Raw genomic sequence first — 22,956 nt, 5'->3', positions numbered from 1 at the left:
TGCATTAATATGGCTACAATCACCTTAAGAGATAAGCAGAAGTAAGTAAGTCACACAGAGAGAGCAACCAACAGTGTAAACGGAAATGAGATCAGATAGGATGCAGTCTGTTCTTTCTGAGTTTGTCCCTCTCACTGCTCATTTCAGCAAACATTTTGCTATAAAGAAAAGCCAGGGGAAACTTTTTATGCTATGGCTATGTGCCAAAAGTTAACATGTGCATAAAAGCATAAGCAAAAAGCTTTTATTGCGCTTGTTTTAACACTTGAACATTTGGATTTTATTACATTGAACTATCAGCAATGAACCTCCTTTATTTTTAGTTAAGGGTTAAAGGGTTAAGGGTTAAAAATGCATTATAATTTAACAAGGGAACTCAGTACAGTGATAACACAATAATATTATCTTGTGTTGTCTCCAGTGGTAACTCTTAGGAGGACTGGTGGGTCCAATATATTTCAACACCAAGTTTTAGGTAATGACCCATGACCCATATTTACAGTTAAAGAACAAACTTGAACCTTGTCAACAATGAACCTCTTTAATTTTTAGTTAAGGGTTTAAATCAAGGACCTTTTTATAAATGTATTATAATTCAATGTATTATAATTTAACAGTACAATGATAACACAATAACGGTATCTCGCATTAAAATTGGTTGGCCTCCAGTGGTAACTCTTGGGAGGGCTGGTGGATCCAATATATTTCAACACCGTGTTTTAGGCAAAGACCACACCACATGACCCATAGTCACAATTAAAGACCAAGCTTGACCCTTGTGTTGCAATAACATCCATGATACAGCATAGCTTAATTCCCACTTGCGCTCACTGGTGAGGTATTGAGATGTCTGGGATATTTGAATACATTTCCATTGACATTCTGTTCACAAACTAATTGCCATGCAAAGATCACAGCCCCTGAATGAAAACGCCAACACTGAAGAGCATATTTTTCAAAGTGCCATATGACTCCAAAGGACTCATTAATCTTGGGCCAAGCGCTGTAGAGATGTAAAATAGACTCATTCCGGTTTACCTTTTAATTATATTAATTTATGTGGAGAAGTCACACCTGTGTCTAACCACGTTCCGACACTGAGGGCGATGTGTATTTTTTTTTTTTTTACGTCTAACGTGCCCCAAACAAAGCAGACTTTATCAACTGATAAATGACTCATGGAACTTTCTGCAAAGCAGCATAAATATATAAAGCACGATTCCCCGGGATCATTTCCAAGCAAGTTGAGTTGCGAGAAATATATTTAGAGATGGTTTTATTTAGCCGGCAAACTAACAAGAAGGTATTAACTAATCTGGTGAACCGCAGAAGGCAACTTAGAAGCTCTTCTGCGAGACATTTGTACAAATCACCTTGGTAACCTATCTTCCTCTGACAAATGCTCCGATATTACTTGGAGCAGCAATGTGCTTGGACCCCGGGTGACAGAAACATAACAATGTCGCCTAAAGAACCCAAATGCCATATGGTGCACGCTGAATGAGGCATTAGACGTCTCTGTGTCCATACAGTCTCTTAATGAGAAAAGGACAGTGTGAGATAATGAGGAGGATTCTATTAAAAGGCTATCTGAATTTTGGACAAATTCCTTTCAAACAGGCCATGCAATGATATGCACCATTACACCGTAGATTGTTTTAATACTTGGATAGGCAGTTCTGCATAAGGCAATACCACTGATAGTTAGTCACTCGTAGCAGTTTGAATATAAAGCGTGTGTGATGTTCTTAGAGATGCTGACGGATGGAGTTATGGCAGATTTGTAAATCCGGCAATATAAGGCAATGAGATCTTTCAAAGGCAGACCACGAGGTCTCTAAGGACAACACATGTCACTCATATCCTCATAGCACCCAATTAATAAGGTAAATAGGAACCAAGCAAGGGCAACCAAGCAGAAATCATATTTAATTGTTCCAATGGCGCTAATATGAAATTTGATTGGTTAATGAAAGGGAGGGTAACCTCACCAGTCTGTACACTCTCTAAATATTTAAACCCTTATAATGTAATGATACATGCTATACATGGAGTCACAATATGATACAAGAGCCCTTGCCATCATGAGTCTATTTTACATACTGCATTTTCATTTTTCGGATTACCGAATCCCGAAAGGGATTTTTCCAAGTTGAAATAATGCATATTAATGGACAAGTTAAGAATTTGGTTAGCGAGGCTGCACTGTCAAAAAACCTCCCCGTATGTTTTACCATAAGGTGTAGCATATGCCACTGAACACATTAGACATGCATGCATTAATACATTAAATATCCTTTTATTCTTTTTTTTTCTTTTCTGTAGGGTAAAAATATGCCCTGAGCCAGGCTTGTAACTCATCCCCTGCCAAAAACGATAAACCTCACCCGGCCATTTCATCAGATCAACTTGGAAGAAAAAGAAGAAAGAAGACAAAATCATGTTTTATAACTCAGAACCTCGCTACCATTCTTAAATGCCTGCAGTTGCCTCCGCATGGAGGGCAGCAAAAGTTCCAAATCTAACACAGTTATTACAGCAGCACAGCTCTCTGTTGCCGCTATGTTGACAGCTTATTGATTGGCATTGGTTTTCTTAAAAGATCCATAGCTAAAATCACAGTCTAAAAAAAAAAAGGGGAGCTTTTTTCATCCTCTACAAATACAGACGCTTGAGCGAGAGAGAGAGAGAGAGAGAGAGAGAGAGATATCAGGAGGACACAAGTTCATAAGGCATTGTTGTTTCTGCAGAACAAAACTATAAAGCCTCAGACCATAATGTGCTATAAAAAAAAACCTTTTCCTTGGTACTTGCTACCATCTACATGTGAAACCTATCATAGCACTACAGCAAGCCCAGGTAAGAAGATTGATAAGTCAGCTTCTGATTGAAATTCCTTCTGTCTCCAGTGAACCGAAACCAAGCCAACATCAGCCAAGCATCCCTAAATGTCCATATTTAAGACCCTTAGGTTTCTAACCGCTAAGCATCTTGCAGCACCCGGTAGCCCCTTCTTTAAATACTCGACTTTTCTTACTGCCTAAGCATCACAAAGCATAGCAAACATTAAAATAATAATAATAATAATAATAATAACCACACTCCTTTTTGAAGAGCATCAGCCCCATCCTAAGAAGCTACAAAGATAACTTTGAAGTTGTGTCAAGGGATAGAGACTTCTTACCTGCATCAGCACCCAGACTCAGCACCTTGGCAATAGGCAGTAATCCTGATAGAGCCACCAAGGCTAGGAAGAACTCAGACATTGTTGCAGGCAAAAAAAAGGATTGAAAAGAGACTGCTGATGACTGCCTGGTTGCACACAACACTCAGCGAGCTTGGAGTCTAGTGTAATTTACAAATGTCAATGGAAATTCTTCTGCTAAAGCAAGCCAGCCTGCCTGCTTTCCCCCCCCCCTCCTGCTTCCAGCAGGACTTGTAGGTGTGTATGTGTGTGCGAGCTGCCTGTGTGTCTTGACTCCTCAATGCAGAATACACGTCTGATGTTACATCACAAGAGAGGGGCAGAGAGAAAATGAGAGAAGGGAGAGAAGAGAAGAGATGCCAGTAGGATTGGATCTTCTGATTAATCACACAATCTAACACATACACCCCAATCCTTGGCCATAAATCACCCCCATCAATAGCTAAAGAGCTATTTGAACACACAAGGAGGGATGCACATCAGCCTAAAAAGACTGCATAGAACAATTCTGTTCTTCTGCTTCCTCCTCCTGTGTCACTTCTCATCCATCTACAGCAAAAGAAAAAAAAAAAAAGAAGATGTTTTCTATCTGGTCATTTAATAATGGCATTGGATATATCACACTTTTTTTTTTTTTCCCGTCAGATGCTATTTTAGCCAAACGGTCCTCTTGCAAAGGGATTTGGTGCAAATGCAAATGCAAAAAAAAAAGCAGCTCTGTAATTAGCTATAGAAAAAGCAGAGGGTGGGGGGAAGGGTGGGGGTGGGGGGGTTGCTTGCCATCTAGCTGCCTCTGACTGTGCTTGGTGGGCTGAGGGATTAATAAGCTTTTGGGAAGGGAACCGGAGCAACATAATAGATGATTCAGCATTAACCAGTAAATGAACAGTATCCACAAAGAGTGATTCATGGATTGCTCTGGATCTGAAGTCTAGCAGGACCCTCGTCGAGCATAAATGATGCCCCCTTATGTCAGACGAGCAGAAGGCAGGATTGTGTCGGGTAGTGGGCTCTGCTGAGCTGTCGGAGTTCACTGCCATGGCAGGTTGGCCGCTGACCTTTTAGCAGGCAGTGCAGCTGGATAGCAAAGAGTTGAATAGCCCAAGAGGGGCTTTTAAATGCATGTTATTGGCAGCATTGGGGCAGATTTACTAAAGGCTAATGCAACATGAAAAAACAGGCAAGTGACCTTTTTTATTTTTTTTATTTTTTTAGAGGAGGGGTCAGCTTTAGACCTCCATATATTCTCTCAGTGCAACGTTACGTTTACAACTAATTTGACCTTGCTAACTCAATGGGGTTGATTTACTAAAGGCAAATAGACTGTGTGGTTTGCAATGGTAGTTGCTCCAGAGCTTAGTAAATGGAGAAATCCTCTGCTGACTTCCATCATCCAATCATGTGCAAGCAAAAATGTTTTATTTTATGTGCTTTGATATTTGATTGCAGTGGCGACCCTTCCATATAGGGTTCAGGGTCACCGCCAACCTAATCAATATGCCCGGCCCCTAATCTACATGCAAGGGGCTTTATGCATGGATTTCAATGTTTGTTTGTTTTTTGAAGCTCATGATTAGAGCCTAAAGCCCCATACACACTATCGGTTTTTCCTTCGGATTTACCAAAACCATATAATATATGAGGTCAAACCTTAGGATTTTAAATTTGTATGCAATCAGGCAGGTCCTTGCACTACGTGGTTTTGGTAAACCTGAAGAAAAAAAAATCAGCAGAAAATCTGATAGTGTGTATGGAGCATGAGGCTCTAACTGGCTTCAAAAAAGGGGAGCCCACCCAGTTGTGTGACATTAGCAAATTAATATTCGCTAATGACTTCCTGTTTCACCTCCTGACCAATCAGGAAGCCGGTCTTGAGACCGGATTTCCCAGGAGTCCTAAGACCCTATTGGCCAGACGGAGAAGTAGCGGTTGCCAGAACACAAAAGAGACAGAGTGGGGAAGCTGCAGCCATGACCTGGATTAGGTTAGTTGGGGGGGGGGGGTTGTTTTGAGGTGGCAGGCTTTTTTTTGCCTTGCCCCCCCCCCGACTTATGAAGCACCAGTCACCTCTGTATAATTGGGTATTCTTTGCAATGTGAAGCTTCACCCCATTTGCTAAGATCTCATTTGCCTTTAGTAAATCAACCCCATTGACTTAGCAAGGTTAAATTCCTTGCCAATATAACATTATATCAAGAGAATATATGGAGGACTAAAACTGACCCCTCTTCTGAGAAAAAAAAAAAAGGTCACTTGCCTACTTAATGCACTAACATGTCAGCAAAAATGAGGAGATGTTGGTGAAATGAAGCTATTTTGGAAAATGTATTGGAGTCAACGAGGCCAAAGGTGAAAATAGGATGGCTTAGGGGGATTTTAAAGGGTGCAACGAGCTTTATATGGCTCCTGAGGGATATGGAAGCTCCTTCCAATTATGCTGGACCTGGTCTTGTGCCAAAAAAAAAAAACTATCACTTATTAGTCCTTCATTATTTTACTTTTTCAAAGAAAGAAAAAAAAAGGGAGCTAAAAAAATGTAAATAAAAAGAGAAGACATATAAAATGACAGTACACAGATAACAATCAAATACTTATAAGGAAAGGGGGAAACATTGTAAATACTAAGAATACTAAGTGGCTGATTTACGAACGGTTTGCACCATGAGTGGCGGCGCAACGGCTGTTTTCGTATTCACAAAACATTTGCGCCTGTAACACAGCGCAATTCCCCATTTACTATTATATTGCCGGTGCACGGGAGGCGGCGTTCGGTGCACCGCTATAGACATAGCGCACGGCATCTTCAATTCAGAATTTAAAGAAGGTGGAAGTGCCAATATTATGGAGGTGATGTGAGGAAGTATAGTTATAACTGTCCGAGTAACAAATATGCCCAAAATAGAATGACAAGTAACTTTCTCTGAACAAGCCTGCTGCGCCTGCAAATACACTTAGAACTGCGCAAGGTCAATTTATGAACTGCGCATACGCAAGCAGCATTTGCGCACGTTCAAATGCTTTGGTTCACTGCGCCGGCAAAATCTTAGTAAATGTCAAGCAACGTAAATGCATTTGCATAAGTTGAACAGGCGCACCTCTCAACTTGACTTTTTTTTTTTTTACGCTGGTTCACTTCTGTTTTTTTTAAGGCTATTTTCACACAGGTCATGTTAGTGTGGGGTCCCTCGAAATTCCATACCAGGCCCTTCAGGTCTGGTATGGATTTTAAGGGGAACCCTGCACAAAAAAAATGGTGTGGGGTCCCCCTCAAAATTCATACCAGGTCCTTCAGGTCTGGTATGGATTTTAAGGGGATCTCTGCGCCAAATAAAAAAATGGCAGGAAAAGAGGGGGGCAAGAGAACGCCCCCCCTCCTGAACCATACCAGGCCACATGCCCTCAACATTGGGAGGATGCTTTGGGGTACCCCCCAAAGCACCTTGTCCCCATGTTGATGAGGACAAGGGCCTCACCCCCACAACCCTGGCCGGTGGTTGTGGGGGTCTGCGGGTGGGGGGCTTATCGGAATCTGGAAGCCCCCTTTAACAAGGGGACCCCCAGATCCCTGCTTCCCCCCTGTGTAAAAATGGTAAGGGGGTACAAATGTACCCCTACCATTTCACCAAAAAAGTGTCAAAAGTGTTAAAAATAACAAGAGACAGTTTTTGACAATTCCTTTATTAAAGTCTTCTTCTTTCCATCTTCTTCAGGTCTTCTTCGTTCTTCTTTCCTTCATCCTTCGGTCTCTTCCTTCTTGCTCCGGTGTTCTCATCTGGCATCTTCCGCTACGGTGTCTCTTCTTCCTCGCTTCATTCTCGGGCTGCTCTGCTCAATGGGAGGCTCCCGCTGTGTGGCGCTTCTCTTCTTCTGACATGTAATGGAAGCATGTGTCGGGGGGGGTCACTGGGTGTCAGCAGAGGATCGGAGGAAGAAGAAGATGGAGGAAGAAACTGAAGGATGAAGGAAGGAAGGAGGAAGAAGACCGGAAGAAGATGGAAAGAAGAAGACTTTAATAAAGGAATTGTCAAAAACTGTCTCTTGTCATTTTTGACACTTTTGACACTTTTTTGGTGAAATAGTAGGGGTACCCTTACCATTTCACACAGAGGGGGTGGAGGCCAGGATCTGGGGGTCCCCTTGTTAAAGGGGGCTTCCAGATTCCGATAAGCCCCTGCCTACCCCAAAGCACCCTCCCAATGTTTAGGCCATGTGGCCTGGTTGCACTTTATCGTCCCCCCTCTTTTCCTGTGGCCTGGGCTCAGATAAGGGTCTCGTATGGATTTTGAGGGGAACCCCCACGCCATTTTGTTTTGGCGCAGGGCTCCCCTTAAAATCCATTCCAGACCTGAAGGGCTTGGTATGCTCTTGGAGGGGAACCATGCCGGTTTTTTATTTAAAGTTAAAGTCGCCTGGCCTGGGGGCGACTTAAAGTCGTGTTGTAAGTCACCCCAAGACATGTTGTAAGTCGCCCCAAGTCGCGCTGTGAATCATACTCAAGTCGTGTCCAAGTTGCCTCCCAAGGTCACGCTGGAAGTCGTGTTGCCCCTGTGTGAATGGGCTCTTAATGATACGGCATGCGCTATTATCAATGGCATATTATTATCGTGTGCGCCGGCATATTGTCTGTTGCGCTTCTGCGTGCGCCGGGTCATGCGCTCAATTAATATTTATTATTATTAATATTTAATTTATCTGGCGCACAAATAAAGGTATGAACCGGCGCAGCGCATTCATCTTAGTAAATTACCCTCTAATAGTATAAAAATAAATAAAAAAATAAATAAAAATTGCACAGGTATCACAAATGATCCCCCGTATTTAGTCTAATACAGTGTTTCTCAACTCCAGTCCTTAAGGTGCCCCAACAGGTCATGTTTTCAGGAATTCCCTTTAGATGAAATGGCTTTGGTAATTACTGAGGCAATGAAACTGATCCAATCACCTGTGAAAAATAATAGGAGGCCTAAAAACATGACCTGTTGGGGTGCCTTGAGGATTGGAGTTGAGAAACATTGGTCTAATACATTTATTACTTAGCTCCATATAGTGGCATTTTATTTATTTCACTTAGGGATAGATATATATATATATATATATATATATATATATATATATATATATATATATATATACACAAGCATTTGCTCAGTTGTCACAATTTACCCCTGTATTTTGTCCAATATTTTATTACTTATGATCATCTACTGGCCGGAATTTGGTATTTTCCTTATTGAGGTATTTCAGGAAAATACACATGATGGCCACTGGATGGGGCTGACAATGAAAAGAAAAGCATATTTGACAAAATATAGAGGTTATTTGTGATGGCTGTCCAAATGTGTCAAGCTGTTTTTTCCCAATAAATAGAGTGCTAAGTGTAATGTATAAACTAACTAAATACCACCCCATCCCCCCCCCCCCCCTAAAAAAAAAAAAAAAAAAAAAGAAAGAAAGCATTGAAACCAGTAACAGCCAAGAAGCCAGAATTCTTATATTCAAGTTAGCACTGATTTTGGTCATTGATCAATGCTTGATTTGGACAGACACAGGGTGTCTGTCATCTATCACAGATGGTTATCACGATTGGTTAATAGGGCTAGTTGTTGGGCAGAGCCCCTACCTGGCGCTTCCTATAAGAATAGGGTAATGTCTGACCAGCTGTGATGTGTGTTCTAGCAGGGTCACTGTACATTCACACTGTCTTTGCTGAGCACACTGCAGTGCAAAATGAGCAGTTTTCCATCATTTATTTAAATGCATCCAAACACATGTACAGACTAGGCTCATTTAGTGCTTGAAAATTAATTCATTTGAATGGCCAGAATAAATTATCATTCTGGCCAATGAAATGAATTAATGCCCAAGCACTTGATGTGCCTAAATGCATTACAGACGATTACATGCAAATAGGCCCAATAGCATGATGGTTGTGCCCGGCTCCTCCTCTCATGGACTCGTCTCGCGGGTTAGACGTGCATTTGCTGTGGTCTGGTGATGTACAAAACAGATAATGCTGAATCTGTGTTCTAGAGATTTACTGAAATTGTGGAATTGTCCCAAGACAATACCTTGGGGTGCGTTGAGTGAGTTAGGTCACCTAAATTGGCATTCAAAGTGTATGGGGCCAATTCATGGTGGCAAGATGTTCCCTAAAGTCCTCCACTGAGTAAACTAAGCCCCCCCCCCCTCCTAGCACAATCCCCCCAACTGCCGACCAGCGCAATTCGTCCCCCCTAAATCCCCCCTCCCAGCACAATTATTCCCCTAAATCCCCTTCCCATCACAATTCTTCCCCCCTAAATCCCCCCTTTCAGCATAATTTTTGCTCCTAAAACCCCGTCCCAGCACAATTCTTCCCCCTAAATCCCCCTCCTAGCACAGTTCTCCCCCCCAACCCCTTCCCAGCACAATCCCCCCCCCCTAATTCCCCATCCTAGCACAATTCCCCCCAATCCCCTCCCAGCACAATTCTTCCCCCCAAAATCCCCCACCTAGCACAATTCTCCCCCCTCCCCCAAACTCCCCTCGCAGCACAGTTCTTCCCCTCTAAATTCCCTCTCCCAGCACAACTCTTCCCCCCTTAATCCATCCTCCCAGAAACATTCTTACCCCTAAATTCCACCTCCCAACGCAATTCTTCCCCCCCCCCCCAGCAGAATTATTCCCCCCAACCCCCTCTCAGCACAATTCTTTCCCCCTAAATCCCTCTTCTAGCACAACGCCCCCCCCCCCCCAAATCCCCCTCTTCCCCTAAATCTCCCCTTCCAACGTGACCCCCCCCCAACTCCCCTCCAAGTGCAATTCGTCCCCCCTAAATCCCCCTTCCAGCACATTTCTTCCCACTAAATCCCCATCCCAGCATAATTCCCCCCCCAAACTCCCCCCCAGCACAGTTCTTCTCCTCTAAATCCCCCCTCCTAGCACAATTCTTCCCCCCTTAATCCCCCCCAGAACCATTCTGACCCCTAAATCCCAGCACCCAGCACAATTATTTCCCCCTCTAAATGCCCCCTCCCAGCACAATTATTCCCCCGAAATCCCCCTCCCCCTAAATCCCCCTCCCAGCACAATTTCTTCCCCCCTAAATCCTCCCTCCCAGCATGAGCCCCCCCAAAAAACAATCCCCTCCAGGCACAATTCTTCCCCCTTAATCCCCCCTCTCAGCACAATTGTTCCCCCTTAGCACGGGGAACTCTGATGCATGGAGAGGACTCTGATGTAAGGGAGAACACTCTGGCTTCTGGTGTAAAGGGGAGCTCTGATGTAAGGGGTGCTCTGAGAACCCTGATTTACCTTAGTGTACTCAGAGGCAGAAGAGAGAACGGGGGAGTGGGGGGGGAGACTTCAGTCACAGACAGGGATGGATGGTGAGCTCACCCACCCCTTGGCACCTCTCATACAGATGTATTTGAGGCTACTGGACTTCAAAATTCCAGGCCCCCACTTTTCTTTTCTGAGGCACAGCACTGGGGATTGGAGTGTGGGCAGACACAGAGGAGTAGGGCAGAAGGAAGAGGAGCAGATCAAGCCCTCTCTCCTCTCATGTCTGTATGTGTGGCAAGGGGGGGGGCGGTTTGTTAGTGCTGGCTTTGGGCAGTGTGAAAGAGAGTGTAACAGACACTCTCAGCTTAGGCAACTGCAGCCAGAAACCCTGCTGGAAAGCCATAGTCCAGTCTCAATAATGTGTCCGGGTTTCAGGCAGTTTGAAACCCAAACACATGATTCCAAACCCGAACTGTCCGGGTGAATCCCGGACAGGTGGCAACCCTAGTTGGGATGTTGGACTTTTTGCCTCTAAGAATCTTGCACCAGGGCAATTGCCCCTGCCCACGCTACACCACTGGCACAATACCATTGTTATAACACCCAATCACCTAGTGGACCTGGAGGTTAGAGAACCAATTTTCCAGAAGGGAGTGTGGGTGGGATTCAGAGCCTCCAGGATGAAATGATAGAAGTGTCCAGATAAAAGAGTCCCAAAGTCACTGTTATGAGTTCACTCCTAGTCAAAGATCCACCACAAAGAATCTGCTTTCTGAACTTTGCTGCTGGTTCAAACTGGCAAAATAGAAACGATAAAAATCCACAAAAATTCAATGATCATCATTTTTTTGGCACCCCGTCTGAATCGTGACAATTATTTAGCTTCTGCTGTGCTTGATCTTACAGCAAGTTTCAGCTGGATGTCATTTAGAGGTAGGTGTGCCCTCTAGTGGACACATTTCTATACAAAATATTTCTGTGAAAACTATGGAACAGCCGCACAGGCACAAGCTATGTAATTTTAAATGTTACATTAATGGCACAAAAATAAAAACTTGCTTTAGACACACAGCCGCTCCTTCAAAGATACTCTTAATGGTTCTGGAACGGTATGGATGATTTCCATATTATTTTGCCTACTTCTGTTTTTATTTTCTTATTTGCTTTATTGTCATCGGCTTGGGTAAAGTGATTTTGATTCTTTTTTTTTCATTAAGTTGTATTTATATGCTGTTAATTAGCCCGTGTTTAATGAGATTCGCGGAGGATAATGAGATTCGTGGAGGATAATTATAAACTTTGTTATATATCATTTTAATTGACATCGCCTGGATGAGGGAGGGAAGGGGAAGCTGTAAGGTTTGCTTCACACTGCTGCATGTCGGGAATGAGCGCAAAATCGCGCGCTTTCCCAACATGCAAAGAAATGCGCTGCCACGCAGAGGACGTGCAATGGTGCAGTTACCATTCAGTTCAGGGCAATGCATTTTGGAAAAGAGTCCTAGAATTCTTCTCCGTGTTTCTCGCTTATATGGCAGCCTATAGAATTGAATGTGCCACCCTACATGCGATGCATGGGAACGTGCAAAAACACGCAGAAACATGCAAATGCTTGGCTGCTCCTTTAGGTGTGAACCAGGTTTAATGCTGCGTACACACAACCAGACTTTTTCAACGGACTAGGTCCGACGGTCTTCCCAAAGGACTTTTGGCGGAGTTCTGACGGACCTTCCGAACGAACGGACTTGGCCACACACAATCACACCAAAGTCTGATGGACCAGAATAAAGAAGTTCATAGCCAGTAGCCAATAGCTGCCCTAGCATCGGTTTTTGTCCGTCGGACCAGCATACAGACGAACTGATTTTTCGAACCAATTTGAGTCCGGCGGAAAGATTTGAAACATGTTTTATTTCTAGGTCTGTCGGAATTTTGGGAAAAAAAGTCCGCTGGAGCCCATACACGATCGTAATATCTGACAGATTCATTGCGTCGGACCTAGTCCGACGAAAAGTCCGGTCGTGTGTACGTGGCATAAGAGTTCAAATTGGTGGCAGCACTCTAAGCCCTTGTACACACGGTCCGACAACAAAAACTGTCGTTGGTCCAAAATCCGTCGTTTGTCCGAAACTGGTGTTGCATACACACAGTCGGAAAAAGTTGTCGGAAAATCCGATCGTTCGTAATGTGATGACGTAATTTAGTTACGACGGGACTACGTTCAGGCTAGTAGCCAATAGCTTTGGTCTAGGAATTTGATCTGAGCATGCGTTACACTTTGTCCGATCGGAATTCTCTACAAACGATCTGACAAAGTCCAATTGGATCATGTTGTCGGAAAATTTTATAGTCCAGCTCTAAAACTTTGTCGGTCGGATATTCCGATGGAAACAGTCCCATGAAACCCACACATGGTCAGATTATCCGACAACATGGTCCGATCAGACATTTTCCATCGGAGTGTTCGACAGTGTGTACAAGGGCTAACTGTGGTGGAACTATAAATCCCAACAAACACCACCTAGTTCTAGTGTCTTGGCTGTGGAGCGTCAAGCCCAACTTTAGCTGATAGGTCATGCTGGGACTTACAGTCCGAGAGAAATAGATGTGAAACCAATATTATTATTAGTTCTGATGTGCAGGATCAATGCCAACCATAATAACCGCTCAAAGTCCACCTTTCCTTTATTACCTTTTATCATTATATCTCTGCAGGGACACAGTAGTGATGTAGAGTGGAGGTTCTCTACCACTGACAGTGGCCCACTGCACCTTTGCGCCCTCCCTCCCTTCAAGCCTAAAGCAAGCTGCAGATCCCCTAACCTGCCAAAGTGCCTCCCAGCTCCCATTGTGCCTCCTAGGCTCCCATAATGGACCGCTGTGCACCTCAAATTCCAATAGAAGAAGCCGGAACTCCAAATCCTTAATAAACTATGGTAAATGGTTTATTAGGCACACATACAAGGGTACAAGGGGCTAACGTTTCGACACAGCTGCGATCAAGGCGGTTGTGCCAAAATGTTAGCCCCTTGTACCCTTTTATGTGTACCTAATAAACTATTTACCATGTTTTAAGGATTTGGAGTGCTGGCTTCTTCTATTGGAATGTGCTGATTATTACCTGTTGTGAGGACATCGTAACCAGAGCACCCTCCTGTGGACTGCAACTGATACCAAGGATGTTTCCTTGTTTACAGTGCTGCATTTTTTGATTGTTTGCTGGCTGTGCTCCTCAACCTCCAACAGTGCCCCCAGGTCCTTTTTGGAGCTTCCACAGAGCTGTCCAACATCCCACAGTGCCCGGTAACCCCCTGCAATGCCCCTTAAGTTGCATCAGAGCCTCCAACCCCCCCCCCCCCATAGTGCCCACAGCCTCCAACAGTGTTCCAGAGTGCACCCCAGCCTCTCAGAGTGCCCTCTAGTTTTGCACAGTACTCCTAAACCTCCCACATTGCCCCTCAACCACCCACAGTGCCCCTATGTCCTTTTAAGAGCCCCCCCACAATGCTGCCCAGCCACCCACAGTGCCTGCCAACCCCTTGCAGTGCCCCTTAGGTTGAACCTCCAACAGTGTCCTAGAGTGGTCCCACAAAGTCCCCAGCTCCCTCTAGAGACAAATTTGCTAGAGTTGCCCGCAGGTCAATTCAGAAACCTTGTATGCTGCAAGTCTCCTGCAGTGTCCCCCAAGCCATTCCAAAACCCCCAACTCCATACAGAGCCTTGCATATTTTGCATTCCCATACTTTTATTGTGTGCGTATATAGGCTGTTTTTTTTTTTTATTTGTGTTTTTTTTTTTTTTTTTTACTGTGGGAGTATGGAAGGTTTTGGAAGACTGTACCCAGCTCCGGTCTCAATTAGGTTGGGAACCACTGATGTCGAGAACAAGAAGTGCAGCCACAGCAGTCAATGTAGATGTGGATCAGATGCTGAAGATTCTGTAGTTTATACAGCTCTGCAAGAGAGTGAGGGTTGGAGTTACTGGTGGTGGGACATTATTATTATTTTTTTTGTTTATTAAAAAGGAGGCCTTTTAAAATTATTAATTATTATTATTATTATTATTATATTTTTAGCTACAGAGTTGCTTTAAACAGAAAAAAAAACATAACCTTATTGGCTGCAAAGGGTTGCAGCACCGTATTATACTTTGGACAACCTAAGATAACTCTTTAGCAAAAAAAAAAATACCAGAAAAACAATAGTCAATTAAAAGATGAAATTAAAAAAAAATGCTTTTGTAGCAATATTCACCTTCAATTCATAGATTTTCCCTGTAATATTTTTTCAGCCACTAGATGTCCTCTGTCTGAGAGCAAGTATCATTCAACTCCCTTCCTCAGAGACCAGGTAGTTTTGGACCCACCCCAACCTGTGACTGGACAGTAAAAGAAGAAGCAGTGCAGTGATGAGGTCATTTTGTCTGTCACTCTTCTCTCTGCTCTTAACAGCATGCTTCTTGTCAGCATATGAACTGATTGTGTCCTCTCATATTCCAGCCCTACTGTACAGGAAATGCAATAGGCTAATAAAAATAAATAAAGACTACTATTACTACTAATAATAATAACAATACTACTACTACTACTACTACTACTACTACTACTACTACTACTACTACTAATAATAATGTATTCATCTTTTAAAAAATATTGTAAATACATCAGATTTTTAAGAGAAAATTCGCATTTTTACAGGTAATGTGGTTTATAGACCACTTAAAAAAAAAAAAAAAAAAAAGCTTGGTTTAAATAAATAAATAATTATATATAAATATTTTAAGTAAATATTAGCAATCTTTATGGGTAAATGCAGTTTACAAGAATTCAAGAGGCCAATAGCAGGTCAAATTCAGATACCTACAATGCTTTAATAATAATAACAATAATAATAAATTCATGAGTACATTCCTTTTTTTTCCCCCTCTTATATCCGCCTGGAGTTCGGCTATAAAATCATGAGTCTGAGATATGACCAGTCGCCAACTCTAACAATATGGATACTAGGCCATACCAAAGACTCACCCCACCTTCCTTTTACATTATCTATTTAAAAAAGGAGAACACACAATGAATGGAGTAAAAAAGTTCATAGCCTTTTGTTAACAACTCAAACTAAATGAACCACTTGCCGACCAGCTCACGCACATTTACGGCGGCCTGTTGGCTCCTTCCCGCGAATTGATGTGTGGGTACATATTGGCTCCTTTAGAAGCCATAGCAGGAGCGCATGCACGCCCGCTGCATGGCAGGGGATCCAGCGCACGTGTCTGAGGGCCGTAATGTCTGCCAGCCACCCCCGATTATGGGCATGAGAGCCAGAACGGGTATCTGTGTATGTAAACACACAAATCGCAGTTCTGACAGAAGAGGAGAGACTGATCTGCTGTTCCTAGTAATTAGGAACAGCGATCTCTCTCCTTTCCCAGCCCCCATACAATTAGAAACACTCACAGGGAACACACCTAACCCCTTGATACCCCCTAGTGTTAACCCCTTCCCTGCCAGTGATATTTATACAGTAATCAGTGGTTATGTTTAGCTCTGATTGCAGTATAAATGTCAATGGTCCCAAAAAAAGTGTCAAAATTGTCCGATCTGTCCGCTGCAATGTCACAGTCCAGCTAAAAATCGATGATCGCCACCATTACTTTAAAAAAAAATTATAATAATAAAAATGCCATAAATATATCCTCTTTTGTAGAGGGCCCTCCTGTCCCTTCTGTATTGAGCTGTACTGTAATTGTGTTGTCCCCCCTCTACATTGTAAAGAACTGCGTAAACTGTTGGCGCTATTTAAATTGTGAATAATAATAATAATTTTGTAGACACTATAGCTTTTGCACAAACCAGGCAATTTTTGTTTACCAAAAATATGTAAAAGGATAGATATCAGCCTAAACTGAGGAAGAAATCCGTTTTTTTTTTTTTAAATGGGGGATATTTATTATAGCAAAAAGTAAATAGGCTATTTTCAAAGTTGTCGCTCATTTTTTATTTATAGCGCAGAGGTGATCAGCCAACGATCGGCTCCAGAGATTACCGAAGAGAGCCCTGTGTAGGTAGACAACACAGGCCTCTCGTCTGACAGCATCAATGTGCTGTTTTTTCTTCCTACAAAGCACATTGCTTAGTAAGAACAGCACAAACAGTAACGCATATTGGGCACACATTTAACCCTTTGATCGCCCCTGATGTTAACCCCGTCGCTGCCAGTGCCATTAATACAGCGATGGTGCACATTTTTAGCACTGCTCACTGTATTAGTGTCACTGGTCCCCCAAAAAAGTGTCAAAAGTGTCAGTTAGACCCCTTTCACACTGGGGCGCTTTGCAGGTGCTACAGCGCTAAAAATAGCGCCTTCAAAGCACCCTGAAACAGCCACTGCTGTGTCTCCAGTGTGAAAACCCTGAGAGTTTTCACACTGGAGCGGTGCGCTGGCAGGATGGTAAAAAAAGTCCTGCTAGCAGCATCTTAGGAGCGTGTATACACTGCTCCTTCGCCTCTCCTGCCCATTGAAATCAATGATGCAGCAGCACTTTGCAGTGGTTTTAATCCTTTCTCGGCCACTAGCAGGGGGGTAAAACCACCCCGCTAGTGACCAAATACCATCGTTAAAATGATGGTAAAGCGGCACTAAAATAGTGCAGTTTTACCGCCAACGCCGCTCCCGCCCCAGTGTGAAAGGGGCCTAAGTGTCAGATTTGTCTGCCGCAATATCGCAATCTTGCTATAAGTCGCTGATTGCAGCCATTAGTAGTAAAAAATAAAAAAACAAATGAAACTTCTATAACTTTATCCCATAGTTTGTAGACGCTATAACTTTTGCAAAAAAACAATCAATATACGCTTATTGGGAGCAAAATGCATATTGGCCTAAATTGATGAATAAATTAGATTTTTTTTTAATGGATATGTTTAATAGCAGAAAGTATAAAATATTGTTCTTTGTTTTCAAAACTGTCGTTTTTTTTTTATAGCGCAAAAAATAAAAAAAACACAGAGGTGATCAAATACCACCAAAGGAAAGCTCTATTTGTGAGAAAAAAAATGACAAACATTTTATTTGCGTACAATGTCACACTGATTGTGCACTTGTCAGTTAAAGTAACGCAGTGTAATTTTGTAAAAAAAATGGCCTTGTCATGAAGGGGGGTAAACCTTCAGGAGCTGAAGAGGTTAGATCATTGTTAACAGAAATGCACCAGAAGGACACATACCACTGATGGGTTCCAAACCATTCACTTAGACCAAATTTCCACGGCCAGCAACCAACAATTGCCCAGCTGCCATAACAAGGGGAACACAAAGACACTGAATTTCAAAAGAGCCAACTTAGGTACACTACTAACCTTGCTAGAAGATATAAATTGGGATAAAATCTTAGGAACAAAGAATATGGAGGAGAGATGGGTTTGCGTTAAGAGCATATTAAATAAGGGCATTAGCCAATGCATCCCATTGGTAAATATATGTAAAAGAGTGAAAAAAAGTCCTGGATGGCTTATCTCCAATGTAAAAATGCATATAAAAGCAAAGGAGAAAGCCTTCAAAAAATACAAGGCTGAGGGATCATCATCACCATTCAGACTTTACAAAGAATGCAACAAGATATGTAAGGGTACAACTACTGACTGGAATGGTCCCAGCTAATTGCAAAAAGCCAATGTAGCACCAATATTTTAAAAAGGGCCAAAACACACCCCTAGGAATTACAGACCAGTTAGCCTAACATCAATAATTTGCAAGCTTTTCGATGATAAGGGGTTAGAGACACAATTTTAGTAATGAAAATGGTATCATTAGCAGTAATCAGCATGGATTCATGTAGATTAGTTCTTGCCAAACCGATCTACTAACCTTCTATGAGGAGGTGAGCTGCCATCTAGATAAAGAAAGGCCCATAGACGTGGTGTATCTGGATTTTGAAAAAGCATTTGACACAGTTCCCCAAATACTGTTCAAAGTAAGGTCTGTTGGCATGGACCAAAGGGTGAGTACATGGACTGAAAACTGGCTACAAGGGCTACAAGGGCGAGTTCAGAGGATGGTGGTCAGAGGTGGGTAGTGGGGCCCCCCAGGGTTCTGTATTGGGACCAATTCTGTTTAATTTGTTCATAAACAACCTGGATGATGAGGTAAACAGTTCAATCTCTGTATTTGCGGACAATACTAAGCCAAGTAAGGCAATAACTTCTCCGCAGGATGTGGAAACCTTGCAAGAAGATCTGAACAAATTAATGGGGTGGGCAACTCCAGAGATTTGTTCTCAAATTTTCCACCAACAAAACTTTGTTGTTGGAATTTCTGAGTGTGTGTACACAAGTCCGACGCACAAAAGCTCACGCATCCTCGGAATCCAGCAGAAGGAGCCGCACTGGCTATTGAACTTCCTTTTTCTCGGCTCGTCATATGTATTGTGCGTCACCACGTTCACACGTTTGTAATTGTTGGCCAACATTTGTGTGACCGTGCGTACGCAAGACAAGTTGGAGCCAACATGCTGCAAACAAAATTTCACGGTTTTGTTTTGTTTTCGGAAAGTCTGATCTTGCGTACAGGGCATAAGAGTGACAAGGATGTGGAATTCCCTTCCGCAGGCGGTGGTCTCAGCGGGGTGCATCAATAGTTTAAAAAAACAGATAAGCACCTGAACAACCACAACATACAGGGATATACAATGTAATACTGACATATAATCACACATTGGTTACCTTGATGGACTTGTGTCTTTTTTCAACCTCACCTACTATGTAACTATGGAACATCCATTGATTCAACAAGTCCTAGCAATGAAAAATGACAAGAACAGGGAGGGTGAGGGGAAGCTGTCTCCTGCGTCCACCAAGCTCTTATTGGCACCAGGGCTAAACCACTCCTCCTTAAGCTGCCCAAGACCACACTCAGCCACACGCTATCCCCGATCAGGTAAGCTCCCCTCACTTAAAGTGGTTGTAAACCCTTACAAACCACTTTGACCTACAGGTAAGCCTAGATTAAGGCTTACCTGTAGGTCCAAGAAATATCACCTAAACCTATACGGTTTAGGAGATATTTACCCGAAGACAGCCACCGCTGTCTATGGCGCATGCGCCATAGACAGCAGCGCGCAGGCGCACAGGGCAGGCCGCAGATCGCGGCGATATGCCGTGAGTGTTGGCTCCCGTGCGCGGGAGTGACATCATCGCGGCTCCGGGAAATCACAGTGCCGCAGCAGCGAGACCCAGAAGTCGCTCCGGAACCCATGGCAGCGGCGAAGAGGAAGACGGAGGACCGTTTCGTGGGCTTCGTTCTCAGGTAAGTTATTCATAATGAGCTAGTATGCATAGCATACTAGCTCATTATGCCTTTGCCTTACAGGGTTTTTTTTGCCTTTACTGCCTCTTTAAACACAAACAATTAACCCCATTCAACGCTTTTCTCCCCTATTTTTTTTTTTTTTTTGCTTTAGGCCTTGCTATGTTTTTTTTAGCTTTTTCAGTTTTATTTGTTTTTTAGATTTTTTTTTTTTTTTTTACTATTCAAATGAGGTTTAAAGTAATCCTTCATAATTTTGCTTTTAACTATAGGTTTCCATAACCTCCCCCAGTTTCCTAAAATCACCTCACTGTGGTTATTCCATAAATTCCTCCTAGCTTTTCTTCCTGTGATATATGGAATGTCAGAGGTCACGCTACCTCTCCTCTGATAGAAATGTTCCAATCTCAAACCACACAATGCAACCCTTTTTTTTTCAGTATCTGTCAAGGGTGCGCTTTCCCAGTGACAGTTAATAGACAAGCTGTGCTGTACTGAAGACGTAAAAGGGGGTCATGCGGTTACTAAGTTTACAGACTTCTTGTGAAAAAAATAAAAAATTTAGTTTAGGATAAAGTAAATAAAATTAAAATAAAAAATATGATTTTCAAGTGAATATTAGCAATGTTTAGGTGTGATATGGTTTACAGACTGTTTTATTAAAAAGAAAAAAAAAAAAAGGTTGATAATAAATAAATAAATACAAAAGATTTTTAAATTAATGTTAACAGTTTTTTTTTTGTTTTGTTTACAGACTGCTTTAAAAAATAAAATGGTTATTGTAACAAATTGTACTGTCACTGTATTGCACTGTTATTGCAAAGCGAGGCACAAACTTTTGACGCTTGTCATGGTTTTGCAATAGAGTTTGTCTGCTTACCTGTTTCCATGTGTTCATCTAGAGACCAGCCGACCCTCACCTGACTGCTTTTGTAATCCATCCTCTGGCATGACTCCACCCTAGCTCCTATCAGAGAACTCTATTTTAACCTGTGCACTGCAGGCCAACCCTGCTGATCAACCTTTGTGTGTTAGCTTCCTGTTACCTGCCGTGTGCTCTGCTGTTGTTCCATTACCGACTTTGGTGTGTCCTTGTCTATCCATGTTTGCCTGTGATCCTGACCTTTTGGCGTGTCCCTGACTATTCCTGTCTGCTTATGGCCCCGGCCTTGGCTTTGTCCCTCACCATCCCTATCCTCCTGTTGCCTACTGTGGGTGTGAGCTGGGGGACCCTGGGGGTCGCGACCTGGAGCCAGTTGCAGCCAAGTCCATCCTCACCACTAGAGGCTCTGGTGAACACCTGCTGGCTCTTAGACTCCGCGCCCCAGGGAAGCTTACGCTCTAACCCCAGTGGGATCCATCTTGGTGTTCTGCCTTCCTATCACCTTGACCCCCGTCCGCAGCAGTCAGCCGTAGGGTCCACAACCTTGTGGTGCACTCCTGATCCCTACGGTGTGCATCTGTCACCTGGCCTCAAGGTGACCTGACAACGCTATTTAAATCCTGTATAGTAATAATAAAAATAAAAGAAATAAATAGATAAATAAATTAATAAAAATACATAAAAAATAAAAGATTTTAAGTAAATATTAGCAATTTTAGGGGTAAGGTGATTACTAGACTGCTCAAAAAATATGTGTAAATAAATAAATAAGATTTTTGAGTAAATATTAGCAGTTTTATGGGGGGAATGTGGTTTATAGACCACTTTATAAAAAGTTTATTAAAAACAAAATAAGAAAATAAATGAATAAAAAATAATAAAATACATTTACAAAAAGATGTTAAGTAAATATTAGCTATTTCAGAGGTAAGGTGGTTACCAGACGGCTTTAAAAAATAGTAAATAAATACATCAATAAATTAATAAAATACATTTAAAAAAAAGATTAAGTAAATATTAGCAATTTTAGGAGTAAGGTGATTACTAGACTGCTCAAAAAAATATGTGTAAATAAATAAGATTTTTGAGTAAATATTAGCAGTTTTATGGGTAATGAGGTTTATAGACCACTTTATAAAAGGTGTATTAAAAATAAATAAGTTAATAAAATAAAAAAAAAGTACATTAAAAACAAAAAAAGATTTTAAGTAAATATTAGCAATTATAAGGGTAAGGTGATTAACCAGACTGCTTGAAAAAAATTGTAAATAAAAAAATTTGAGTTTTGAGTAAATATTAGTAGTTTTAGGGGTGATGTTGTTTATAGATCACTTTACAAAAATTGTATTACAAATAAATAAGTTAATAAAGCAATAAAAGTAAATAAATAAAATACATTAAAAAAAAGATTTTAAGTAAATATTAGCAATTATAAGGATAAGACATTCAACAAGACTGGTTTATAAAATAGTAAATAAATAAATACATACATAAGATGTTAAGTAAATATTAGCAATTACAGGGGTAAGGCGATTACTAGACTGCTAAAAATAAATATGTGTAAAAAAATAAATACGATTTTTGAGTAAATATTAGCAGTTTTATGGGGGGGGGGTGTATAGACCACTTTATAAAAAGTTTATTAAAAACAAAATAAGTAAATAAATGAATAAAAATAAATAAATAAAATATATTTACAAAAAGATGTTCGGTAAATATTAGCAATTTTAGGGGTAAGGTGATTTACCAGACTGCTTAAAAAAATAGTAAATACGATTTTTGAGTGAATATTAGTAGTTTTAGGGGTAATGAGGTTTATAGACTACATTATAAAAAGTGAATAAAAAAAAAGTTAATAAAAATAAATAAAATACTTTAAAAAAAGATTTTAATTAAATATTAGCAATTATAGGGGTAAGGCGATTAACCAGACTGTTTGAAAAAAATAGTAAATAAAAAAAATAAGATTTTTGAGTAAACATTAGTAGTTTTAGGGCTGATGTGGTTTATAGATCACTTTGTATTAAAAATAAATAAGTTAATAAGGTAATAGAAATGAATAAATAAATAAAATACATAAAAAATAAAATAAAATAAAAAGATGTTAAGTAAATATTAGCAATTATAGGGGTAAGGTGATTAACAATACTGGTTTATAAAATAGTAAATAAAGAAATACATAAGATTTTAACTAAATATTAGTAATTTTAGGGGATTACTAGACTGCTCAAAAAAAGTGTAAATAAATAAATAAGATTTTTGAGTAAATATTAGCAGTTTTATGGGGGGAATGGGGTTTATAGACCACTT

The 22,956-nt window shown here is 41.4% G+C and overlaps 1 protein-coding gene across 1 annotated transcript in view; it reads right to left on the bottom strand.

Moving 5' to 3' along the window:
* Nucleotides 1-3,462, bottom strand: part of LRP1B (LDL receptor related protein 1B) — a 2,110,020-nt gene extending 2,106,558 nt beyond the window's left edge. The window contains exon 1 of the mRNA XM_077447755.1: nt 3,185-3,462. Within this exon, the coding sequence (XP_077303881.1) occupies nt 3,185-3,266 (82 nt within the window). The 5' untranslated portion in view covers nt 3,267-3,462. The remainder of the gene's footprint in view (nt 1-3,184) is intronic.
* Nucleotides 3,463-22,956: the final 19,494 nt, after the last annotated feature.

Source organism: Lithobates pipiens, unplaced genomic scaffold (genome assembly GCF_037356315.1).
Source record: "Lithobates pipiens isolate NorthernLeopardFrog02 unplaced genomic scaffold, aLitPip1_a1.2 Scaffold_22, whole genome shotgun sequence".
In the NCBI taxonomy this organism is placed as follows: domain Eukaryota; kingdom Metazoa; phylum Chordata; class Amphibia; order Anura; family Ranidae; genus Lithobates; species Lithobates pipiens.
The sequence above is the reverse complement of the archived record's forward strand: the minus strand, read 5'-3'. Positions and strand labels throughout refer to the sequence as shown.